Source organism: Bufo gargarizans, chromosome 1 (genome assembly GCF_014858855.1).
Source record: "Bufo gargarizans isolate SCDJY-AF-19 chromosome 1, ASM1485885v1, whole genome shotgun sequence".
NCBI classification, from domain to species: Eukaryota; Metazoa; Chordata; class Amphibia; order Anura; family Bufonidae; genus Bufo; species Bufo gargarizans.
In genome coordinates, this window is record NC_058080.1 from 574,806,838 (window position 1) to 574,819,434 (window position 12,597).

Consider the following 12,597-nt stretch of genomic DNA (forward strand, 5'->3'; position numbering starts at 1 on the left):
TGTAGGTTCCAATGAGAGTCTGGATTCTGGTTGAAGGTATTTTGGACCATTCCTCTTTACAAAACATCTTTAGTTCATTCAGGTTTGATGTCTTCCGTGCATGGACAGCTCTCTTTAAGTCACACCACAGATTTTCAATTATATTCAGGTCTGGGGACTGAGATGGCCATTCCAGACCGTTGTACTTGTTCCTCTGCATAAATGCCTAAGTGCATTTTGAGCAGTGTTTAGGGTCGTTGTCTTGTTGAAAGATCCAGCCCGGTGTAGCTTCAGCTTTGTCACTGATTCCTGGACATTGGTCTCCAGAATCTGCTGATACTGAGTGGAATCCATGCGTCCCTCAACTTTGAGAAGATTCCCAGTCCCTGCACTGGCCACACAGCCCCACAGCATGATGGAACCACCACCATATTTTACTGTAGGTAGCAGGTGTTTTTCTTGGAATGCTGTGTTCTTTTTCCTTCATGCATAACGCCCCTTGTTATGGCCAAATAACTAAATTTTAGTTTCATCAATCCACAGCACCTTATTCCAAAATGAAGCTGGCTTGTCCAAATGTGCTTTAGCCCACCTCAAGCGGCACTTTTTGTCCTCTGCATCACTCTCGCATACAGCATCTCCTTGTGTATAATGCGCCGAATGGTTGAACGATGCACAGTGACTATCTGCAGCAAGATGATGTTGTAGGTCTTTGGTGCTGGTCTGTGGGTTGACTCTGACTGTTCTCACCATTCGTCGCTTCTGTCTATCTGAGATTTTGCTTGGTCTGCCACTTCGAGCCTTAACTTGAACTGAGCCTGTGGTCTTCCATTTCCTCAATATGTTCCTAACTGTGGAAACAGACAGCTGAAATCTCTGAGACAGCTTTCTGTGTCCTTCCCCTAAACCATGATGGTGAGCAATCTTTGTCTTCAGGTCATTTGAGAGTTGTTTTGAGACCCCCATGTTGCTACTCTTCAGAGAAAATTAAAAGAGGAGGGAAACTTACAATTGACCCCCTTAAATACTCTTTCTCGTAATTGGATTCACCTGTGTATGAAGGTCAGGGGTCTCTGAGCTTACCAAGCCAATTTGAGTTCCAATAATTAGTTCTAAAGGTTTTGGAATCAATAAAATGACAGCATGGCCCAAATTTATGCACCTGCCTAATTTTGTTTAAACAATTATAGCACACTTTCTGTAAATCCAATAAACTTCATTTCACTTCTCAAATATCACTGTGTGTGTCTCCTATACGATATATTTAACTGACATTTTTTATCGTAACAACCAACGATTTATACAGGAAAATCATGACGATTAACAAGGTTTCGCATCCAACTGTAATATTCTCACAAATGTGCATTGAAAGCCCTGTTACATGTATATTGTTGTCATTCTTCATGTTCACCAGCAGGTGGCAGCAATGTTCTTGCAGGGACTTAAGCCAGTTTAGTGTTTCTAGTCTGGAATAGCACATTCCAGTTTAGCTCCCCCCTCTGTGAGCAGAAGTGGGTTGCTCCCATATCCTGCCTCATGGGGAGGGAAGGAAGTTACATTAGTGTGCCAGCCACCCCATCTAGGGGAAGGCTGTGCGTGTAGGAGCTCCCAGATATAGGGATCCAAAGCCAGGATCTTGTTTCGGCTGAGACATTGATCATCATTCCCAGCCTGAGCATTGCAGCTTCAGCTGGAAGAAGCAGGCAGACAACTCCAGTTCCAGGAAGAACCATACCCTGTGAAGCTAACTGTGAGTACAGACCAGAGACCAAGGAGAAGCCATATTCCTCCTCAAAGCTAGTCAGTCCTCACACAGCAGAAGATAGAGTGCAGAAGCCAGATTCCTGCAACATTATCGAGCTAACAAGCAGACGTCCTTTTCCTGCAAAAGCTCCAGGTACATGATAGAGCAGAAGATATATTCCTGCCACACATTGCCAATACCTGCTGGGACCAAAGACTAATGCTGTACCTTGCTTGGATGAAAGCTACAACTAGTAAAGACAAGTTTGAACTTTACCAAAGGTCTGGATCTCAATTTCTCCTGCGATATCCTCTATTACTCCTACTAGCACCACACTCATTTTATTGCAAGTGAGCCAGGATCCAGTAGTCCAGCCGTACCCAGGTAGGAGACACTGTTGACACAATTACTACTACCATACAGAGACATTACACCACTCTGGCATTCCTAACCTGGTACGTGAGTTACAACACCTTAAAGGGCCCTGTGTTAGTACCCTGCGCACGCTGCAATTATACCCATATCCTGACCCACTGCATAATTTGGCGTCTGTGTAACCGCACCATGGTCCTTGCTCTATTGCATTTTTGGTATCACGAACAGGATACGAACCACATTGTGTGCCTATCCCTGCTACAACAGGATTGATTGAATTGTGTGCTAACAGAACCGGATCCAATTGTGTGCCAACAGGATCAAATTGCATGATTCATAGCTCTGCAAGATCTGAGGATTGTGCCAAAACCCTAAAAATTGACTTTATTGCTTTGTTGTTGTGCCAGAAAGCGCTAAAATGTGCGCCCCAGCACTGAAAGGGTTAATTCGCAATATTCACAAAATGGCGCCGCTTCTTCATGCCTTTCAGAAGCGGGAAAAGTCAAGAACGCCCTCTCAAGAGCGCGAAAATGCCGAATACGCCCCCTAGAAGCGGGAACTCTAAAGCCAGCCCACCAAGAACTTTGCATTGTGAGCCAAGGGAGTGCAGATTCCTCCCTCTGGCCCCCACCCTCGCTTCCTGAACGCACCCGACAGAGGAGCCAAGGAAGATGGCACTCCCTTCACCAAAATGGAACCAAATGGTTATCGGAGGAGAGCCTGTTTATGAAGACCATCTGCCAGAGATTCAAGTCTCTTAACTGGTGAAGAGAAGTGGTCCTTCCATCTTTGCAGCGCTCCCGGAGGCAGTGGATCCCTCCGCAGCTACCGACTCAGCAGACCATACCGCTGCCAGCGCCGAAGACAAGACGTCCCCCATGATGGCCGCCGGCGTCAAGCCTGCTCCTGCGGATAGCAACACCAGGCAAGCTGCCCAGGCCCTGAACGTACTTGCATCACCGACAGCATCTTCAGCTTCGGAGACGGCCCTGATGACGTCACCTATCACGGAGGAACCCGATGCCCACCCGCGACATCAGGTAGGAGCAGACGCGCTCCCTGAGGCCCAGGCCCGGTCCGAACTGCCCCTGCACTGCTCCCGGTGTGTCCCGATACCACTGATAGGCCCAAGCCTGCTCCACGATGGACACATACTGGTGCGGCGGAGGCGGCTGGAACTTCCACTCCGCCGCACAGAGCTAATACCGCCAGAGCGGGATGTTTGAATCCAGAGGTACCACTACCTATGCCCAGATGGCCTGGGAATATAAATCAGCCTTGGAAGAGTGGGTGAAACAAGTTATAGATGATCCCCAGCCAGGAGACCCTAAGCTAACCAGATGTACTGGGACTGTGCTCTGGTTCTCAGTTGAAAGAGGAGTGGGATTCCTCCAGGACAGCCATTCAGGGGCTGAAATATTTGTGGGCCGCTGCCCAGGCCCGGCATAATTTGTACGCAGGGTATCAGGTGGAATATACCCCTATGCGCTCAATCCAAGCAGTGCAGTTTCTAGGGAAAATTTATCTCAGGGCGAGTGTCAATAAAACTCCCCCCCCCCCCCCCAGACGCCGGACAATACAACCTCTGCGCCATGCCGTACAATAAACAGTATAAGGCTCCATTCACATGTTCGTCACCCCTATAGAAATGCCTATTCTTGTCCGCAGCTGCAGACAAGAATAGGACATGTTCTATCTTTTGCGGAGCTGCGGACCCAAAGATCGGGGCCGCGCTCCGCAATTGCGGATGCAGACAGCACACTGTGTGCTGTCCGCATCTATTTAATCCCCATAGAGAATGAATTGGTCCGCTCCCGTTCCACAAAATTGCGGAACGGGTGCGGACCCATTTTGCGGACGTGTGAATGGAGCCTAACCCCTACACAGAGGTATACTGTATATTGTGGGGCACAGTGTAGCGGTATACTGTGTATTGTGGGGCACAGTGTAGAGGTATACTGTATATTGTGAGGCACAGTGTAGATGTATACTGTATATTGTGTGGCACAGTGTAGGCTATGTGTGTATAACATAAACATATTTCACATGAAAACTTACAGTTACTTGGCTTGGCCCTTGGGGATCTCGGACACCACTTCCACACTTTGGCCGGGGGCTCGGCGCAGCTGATGTGTTTTATCCTAATGAGAAAGATTTCATAATAAGGATTAAGGGGCAGAGGGATAGCAGAGCAGAGAGAGGCTGGTGCTGCTCCTAGGGGGTCATACCATGGGGGAGTAATAAAGCCCACCATAATTCCCCCCAGTAGTAATAATTCTCCCTATAATGTGCAAAACATACCCCCTTGTAATGCCCCCAGTTGAGCTAATGTTCCCATAATGTGCCAATATAAAATACCCCTTCTCAGTGCCCCCGTAGATGACCCCATAGTGCTCCTCTCCCCCTTCCCCATAGTACCCACCATAATGTGTACCAGTATAAAATGCCCCTATACAGAGCCCCCATATAAAATACCCCTTCTTTTTAGCCTCTGTAGATGTCCCTATAGTGCCACCCAATAAAGTGCCCCAATAGATGCCCCCAATCATGTACCAGTCATAAGAGCCCCTCACCATCATGTGCCAGTAGCCTGAGTGCCCCCTATCATTTGCCAGTAGCCCCCCATCATGTGCCAGTAGCCCCCCTATCAAGTGCCATTAGCCCCCTATCAAGTGCCAGTAGCCCCCTATCATGTGCCAGTAGCCCCCCTTATGTGCCAGTAACCCCCCTTATGTGCCAGCCCAGCAGCCCTCCTTATGTCTGTGCCAGCAGCCCCCCTGTCTGTGCCAGAAGCCCCCCTTATGTCTGTGCCAGCAGCCCCCCTTATGTCTGTGCCAACCCAGTAGCCCCCCTTATGTCTGTGCCAGCAGCCCCCCTGTCTGTGCCAGAAGCCCCCCTTATGTGCCAGCAGACCCCCTTATGTCTGTGCCAGCCCAGCAGCCACCTTTATGTCTGTGCCAGCCCAGCAGCCCCCCTTATGTGCCAGGATTGTCATTTTTACATATAAAAAAAATAATAAACTTATACTTACCTCCTCCAGGATGCGATGCAGCCTCTTCCGGCCTGTGTCCCTCGCTGGCTCAGGCGGCGCGATGACATCATCACGCCGCCTGCACCGCCCTCTGATAGGCTGTCGGCCTAGTGCTGGCAGCCTATCAGAGGAACAGGGAGGGGACACACCTCTCCCTGCCCTGCCGCATTACAGACGTTTGTATCGCCGTCCCGAGGACGGCGATACAGATGAGATGATTTTGGAGATGAGTGAGGGCTTCCACAATGGAAGCGCAGCGCTCATCTCCTGCTGTGCACTGCTGGCGCCCCCCTTCTGACAGCGCCCCGGGCGGCTGCCCGGTCCGCCCGCCCCAAGAAACGGCCCTGCTCATAATTAAAAGTGAGTATTAAGGGAACTGTTCATTGTATAGTGAATATATATACACCCAATACATCTAATCGCTCTTATTTTTCTTCCATCTTGGAGGTTATCTCTAGCTGGGATGTGGTGGATGGGAACTTCAGTGTCGTTCAGGATCTGATTTTGGATAGGTCGGGTACTCAGTCTCCCCCACCTCCCATTACACATAATCCTATACAGTCCCTTGTGGATCATCTGGATCTTTTTAATCCATGATGCACTCAGCATTTGGTCAGTTATTACACGCCCAACTCTCATGTACACAACTCCCAGGCTAAGATAGATTATTGGCTGTTATCATTGTCCTTACTTCTTTTCCTCTTCCAAAATTGTAGACATTTATATCTCGGATCATGCCCCAGTAGTTATTAAAACGATCTTGCCTACTCCGATTCCGCATTCTAGGAGATGGCGATTTTCCTCTTATCCTTTTTGCTCTGCATAATTGAAATATATTCTAAAGGGGTTTTGGGAATCCTATAAACTAGATAATGCTGCCTACCTCGACAACATTAATCCTTTCTGGTCTGCTTTTAAAACTGTTTTATGTGGCCAACTAATTTCCTACATATCCCACAAATGAAAACGGTAATGGAATCTACCTTTAGAGTTCAGAAAACTCTCACTTGGGCTTATAGGGAGTTTAAATTGCTCAATATCCCAGAAACCTGTTGAATATATCTAAATGCTAAGGTGTCTGCAGATGTGCTGGCTCATGAATTTAGATTATCAAAAACACAAATATTATCGCTGGGGGAATAAACTATATAGGTTTTTGGCTTCTCTTACCAAACCATTTCATGCATTTACTAGAGTTGACAATCCAAGAGCCTCCTCTGGTTCTCTGGTGATGCATCCTAAACACATTAGTGAAGAGTTTAGAACTTTTTTTGCATCTCTCTATGATAAACCCTCTAATTGTACAGACGAGAACTCTGCCTTTTTGCTTCGGGCTCAGTTGCCAGAGTTATCCGAGGATCAGAGGGCTGTCTTAAATTCCCTCATACGTTTAGAAGAGGTGCTCCAAACTATGAAAACCCTGAAACTTTCCAAGGCCCCATATTGTTTCCTCAAAAAGTATCACAGACGGGTTTAATAATATGTGTATTACAGTTCTCCAAAAACCAGGAAAAGACCATTCCCTATTAGGATCTTATCGTAGATAAGATATTGGCCAGTAGACTGAAACTTATTTTTCCTGGTATCATTTGCCCATTTCAAATAGGTTTTCTTCAAGGGAAATAAATCTATTACATTTAATATACGGATGGCAATCTGTGCTATATCGCATTTTTGCTCTCAAAAATACATCAGGAGTATATTAGTTGGCTTCAATGCAGATAAGGCGAGTGTTTTGTTTCCATCTTAATAGAATATTAACTCTACGCAACTTTGGCAAATATTTCTACGGTGCTGTCCAAATAATGTACTTCCAACCAAAATCATTGATCTGGGAAAATAATATCTGTTGCTCCTTTTTTCCAGTACATATGGGTGCTAGGCAGGGATGCCCTCTTTCCTCGATATTATCTAACATTGCATTAGACCCCTTGCTATGTGCTGTACTGACCCTGAAACTAAACTATTGGCCACGGATGATTATCTCCAACCCAGAGCAGGCAATCCCGGGCATAGTGTTGGTTGGTTATTGAGGATTTTGGGGTATTTTCAGGATTTTTGTACAGCCAGGAAACATTGGGGTCACTTATTTAGGAATAATTTTACCTGCTATTACCTCCTTGCTACGTACAGTATATAAATTGAATATTAAACCTACATGAGTAGCTCTTATCTCCATTGTTCAACCCTGACAGCATTTCACAGTTTTATTCCCAGGTAAATGCCATCTTCTTAAACTGGTTGCGTTTCCTAAACTTCTCTATCTACTTCAAACGTTGCCTATTTTGTTACATAAAACTGATGTCCAGTTGCTTCAGAAAACATTCTTGAAATGTATTTTGGTATTAATACTAGACAACACTGCTATGAATCTCAGATATGTCCTTGATTGGATTTGCAGATTCTCTCATTTTGCTAATGTGGACATGGAGAGGCAGTTGTTACCCATATTTCATTGGAGGCAATGTTGCATCTCCCGCTGAATCTTTTCCCTCATCCATTCAAGACTTCCCAATCTTGTGGTCCACTGTACAAGCTTGGAGAAAAGTTAGGAAATTAGGTCAACTAGACAGTCAGTACACCCTTTTCAATCTTTTGTAGGCCCCCTTGGATTTATTACACTCTGGCTACTCATGGTTGTTCATTAGTTTTAGAACTATTAGATAACAATTATTTCATTATTTCTTATGAATCTGCAGCTCAAAAGCCTCCTGCATTCAACAATCATTTGTTTAATTTAATTTTTTTGAAAGCCCGTAGTTTTTTGAGAAGCTGTCTATATGGGGTTACTCTGTAATCTTTGGGGGGCATGCTTAAATGTATTCCTCAAGCATGCGAAATCTCAGACCTCGTCCACTAGCAATGTCTATAATTTCCTTAGACATTCATGGTCATGGAAAATAGTGGATAGTATTTCATAGAGCCTTTATTACCCCATATATCCAACATAAAATTTATCAGAGAGATTCTTTTTGTTGGCCCTGAACTTGGACACTGATGCTGTTGGCAGGAGTCTGCTATGTAACATGGCAGTCACCCAACTAGCTATAGCATCCGCTTAGCTCCTGATTGGGTGCCATCTATGTACAGTGGATGTCAAGAAGGGGTTAAATGTAGCTACTTAGATTTGTTTTATGTGTTAGGATATGTCACTTTGTGATGTGAAGGTTGCCTGGACCTTTACTAATTCTGAGAATGAAGCAGCAAAAACATTGGTATATATGTCCCCTACAGCTCCATTTCCGTGGACAGCAGTGAATAGGATGCAGCACAAAATCAGTGTTGCTTCCGTTTACTCTTAAGTTTCCCATATACATAGTATTGTTGGACAAACCCACTGTCTTCAGCAGGACCATCCAACAATCTGATTTGAGATACTTGCGACTCTCCCCAACAGATAATGTCATGGGTGAAGAGGATTGGGTATGTTGAATTTCAGTGCACAATCTTTTTGTTCTCCTGGGAAACAAGCAGCTCCAGAGATGTCTGGCAGGAGCTTTCTCCATTTCCCCCTTAAAAACAAATACACACGCAGCCAAACCAAACATGTATGTCTATGGGAGAGTCGAGAGATGACTATTAGCTGAACAAGCGTTCAGCTAGCAGTTATTACATTTGTATGGGCACCTTTAGGATCAGTGGAAGTCCTGGTAGTCGGACCCCCACAGATCCTAAAGTGATGGCATGTTCTACCGATATTTTGGGGCAAAACTTATTGTGTCTAATTAATTAGTGCCCTTGACTTGGTGTCAGTGGTTCATAAGTATTGTCAGCTCTTGTCCAGAAGTTTAGTAATACAGTCCCAATGTCCATTACAGTTTTAGTTCTGGAGTTCATTCGGTGAGGGTTCTGATGACTCAGACACTGTTTCTCAGCAGTGTATGTGAGATTAGATGAAGTCATTCAGGCGTCAGCATGCACATCTTGTATCCTGTCTTCTTGTATTCAGTGATCATCGTTTCACAGGATGATGTCATTATAGCTCCAACCCCATCACAAATCTTTACAGCACACATAGCAATATATTATTATGCATCATGGTGGTCTGTATAATGTGACATTTGTTACCTGTCTTAGCCATGACAGTTGCATCTTGGAACTGTTACATTTTGTTATGTATTAATTAATTTAGGTATTTATTTTAAGAAATTAAATGGCAGGCACTGAATTGGCAAAAAGAGATGTACAATTTGTGCACTGAAAAAATAGTGACACTTATAAAGCAATGAATACAATATGGCACTATAAATGGCTTGGTGATAAAGGAAAAGCAACAGTTTTGTTTTGTTTTTTGCAGTAGTAAATTGAAATGGTACAAAATCGTTGGCATTTGTGCACATTACATTTCAAACACATTAACATAGGCACTGTGTCACAGTAATTAACCATTTGTTGTTAGACGCACACAAGCTGGACTTCCATCTCTACAGTTAGTGCTACTGGGGGAGGGGGCCCCGCTTCTGCTGGTTTCACTTCTGTATCTTTTTGTTTTTCTTTTCCTGTTTAACACACAAAGGAAATGGGATGAAGTGAAACAACAATAAAGCACAGGATAACAATAATAGCATACTATAAATCAGAGGATTACATGTTAAGGTCCCCTAAGTAGACTTAAATGTTTTTACAAATATATAAAAAATATAAAAAATTCAAACCACCATTTCCCAATTTTTACACATAAAAATAAACAAAAAATTAAACATAATTGGCATCACTGTGTCCAAAAATGTTTGATCTACTAAAATATTTATGTGAACTGCGTAGAATAGAAAAAAAAACTGGATTAGATTTTTTTTGTCACTTCACTCCCCCCCAAAACTAAATAAAAAGTTATCAAAAACTCAAAATGGTACCAATAAAAACTACAGTTTGCCCCACAAAAAAAATAATCTACATAAATTTGGTATTACCATTATCATACTGACCCAGCAAGTCATTTTTAATACACAATGAATGGTGTAAAAATAAGACAAACATAAAAATGCAATAGCATTTTTTTTTTTTCAAATTTACCCCCCCCCCCCCCGATTTACGATAAAACTATTGGTAAATTAAGTGGTGCCATTAAAATTACAACTTCTTTACTTACAATACTTTACTCTTTACTTACTTACATTTAATCTTTACTTTGAGATGAGAAAGTATTCATATATATTTACAGAATGTATTGTACAAGGGTGCAAATACAGTATGCACACTGACATTAGAAGATAAAACATCTAAGTGAGGTATCCTAGGTATGCTCCTATGCTGATATACAGTACGCCAAATGCACATATATCAGTGTAAGTATATGTTCAATTAAATGTACACTATTTCTGTTGAAATAATTGTCAGGAACAAACTAGAATTATTCTATACGTGTAGAGATTGCCCAGCACTCGATCCTGTATAGCGCTGCAGCAGGAAGGAACAAGTCCAATATCCGTGTTATAGAAGTCCCAGCATCTGCTATTCTCATCTTTAGAGTTTCTTTATTGTATTACTTTATCAAGAAAGTACAGGACGCGTTTTGGCCAGTCCTAACCTTTTTCAACTCCCTTTTTCATAGAAGTAGGTTAAAACTAAAGCTGTCCATACACATTGTAATACTCGGCTGGCAAATAAATTTGGCCGAATTGGGTCCATCATACCATTCATGTAGTTTTGACCGACCACAGAAAAACACGGCCAAGCAAATTTTCAGCACACAGAAGCCTTACCATTCGACCTTCACTAATAATGGTTAATAGGGATGAGCGAACTTCAGTTTTTAAAGTTCGAGTTCGGGTTCAGGTATATGGTGAATTGTGTTATTGTGTTGTGGATTCCGTTACCATGGACCATAACGCAATTCAAGGACTGAATGAATAACAAAATGCCTTTAGAGGCATTCTGTTATGCATTCCGTTCATAATAGAAGTCTATGGCCTGCATAACGGATCCGCCCGGTTTCCGTTATGCAGGAGAGGACTCCTGCATTCCGTCATAATAGAAGTCTATGACCAGCATAAGGGAAACCGGATGGATCTGTTATGCTGGCCATAGACTTCTATTATGACGGAATGCATAATGGAATGCCTTGCCTTAATAGAGTATCCCTGGCAACAGGTCTATAGACCAATCATAAGGCTGATGTGGAGGTAATGTCTCAGCCTCCGTGTTATAAAAGATTTTGATATAGCTGGTATAAACAGGTAACCCTTGCAGATTCTGTTGGTGGAACATGAAGAGGATATTCTAGGCATTGGATGTAACATCTAGAACTCAAACAAAGAATCTGCCCTGAGTTCCAGGACAAGGCTGTCCAGGCAGAGCCAGGGTAATCCTAACAGGAGAGAGTTGGTAGATGCAGGTAGAACAAACAAAAAGATCTTTTTTGTGTGGAGTGCCCCCACTTGTAAGTCCATGGGCACAGCGACAAAGTGAATGGACTCTGTGAGAGCCCTCTCATCAATAGAATTCATCACAAGGGCAGGGGCTTCTCAGGGCACTAAACAGGTATTCATTATGGCAGTGATGGCGAACCTTTTAGAGACCGAGTGCCCAAACTGCAACCCTACCACCCACTTATTTATCGCCAAGTGCCAATACTGCAATGGCAATGAATACCAATATAGTATATCTTCAATGTAATTTATCATTTAGCTATAATATCCTGCCTACACCCAATGTGCTGCCTGTGCTGTTCATAGTGCGCCCTGCGCTGATGAATGGCAGGAAAATTCTAAGGCATATTGGTACACCATAGACTTTTTCCAGGGTGCGAGTGCCCACAGAGAGGGCTCTGAGTGCCGCCTTTGGCACCTGTGCCATAGGTTCGCCACCACTGCATTATGGGATCACCACAGCCTGATGCGTGAGTACCACCGAAGGAAAGTATCACAGGTAAATTCCATCTAGATGAGGACAGATCTTCCCGCCTTGCGGGTTAATGTGCGGACATAGTGTTCCTCCAAAATACAGTACAAACATAGGTTGTTGGAATGCTTGCGCAGACACTCCTTTTCTGTCACCCTGACTGTGTCTACGTGCATGGGATCTGGTGTAGAAGTTGAGGCAGAAGTAGGAGAACACCAGTTTTTGAAACATATGTGCCTGTCAAGGTGGGCTTCACTCACGGGCTGCCTCATTGGCATGCACCCAGGACCGAAAGTCAATTTGGGTGGGAAGGGATATAAAGGTCTCTAGAGTGTATAGTATGTCTCGACCATTCAGTTCATCCTTGATTCGCTCTGACAAGCCTTCCCAAAAGACTACCACTAGTGCTTCATTATGCCAGGCCAGCTCCGAGGCCAGTTTTCAGAACTGGATGGTGTATTGGCCAATAGAGTAGTTGCTGTGACGTTGCAGTAGAGAGGAGGCCACGGTAAAAGTTTGCATGGATTCTTTGTGAGCCATTGTGAAATGTGTCCAGGAACTCTTGCAGATTATTAGTGACCGGATCACTCCTCTCCCATAATGGCTTAGCCCAGACTGGAGCTTCACC

The 12,597-nt window shown here is 44.0% G+C and overlaps 1 protein-coding gene across 2 annotated transcripts in view; it reads right to left on the bottom strand.

Annotated features, from left to right (window-relative positions):
- Positions 1-8,062: 8,062 nt before the first annotated feature.
- The window catches only part of LRRC43 (leucine rich repeat containing 43), a 42,288-nt gene continuing 37,753 nt past the window's right edge, over positions 8,063-12,597 (bottom strand). For both annotated transcript variants that reach the window (XM_044290470.1, XM_044290462.1), the window contains one exon: positions 8,063-9,628. In XM_044290470.1, the coding sequence (XP_044146405.1) occupies positions 9,525-9,628 (104 nt within the window). In that variant the 3' untranslated portion in view covers positions 8,063-9,524. The remainder of the gene's footprint in view (positions 9,629-12,597) is intronic.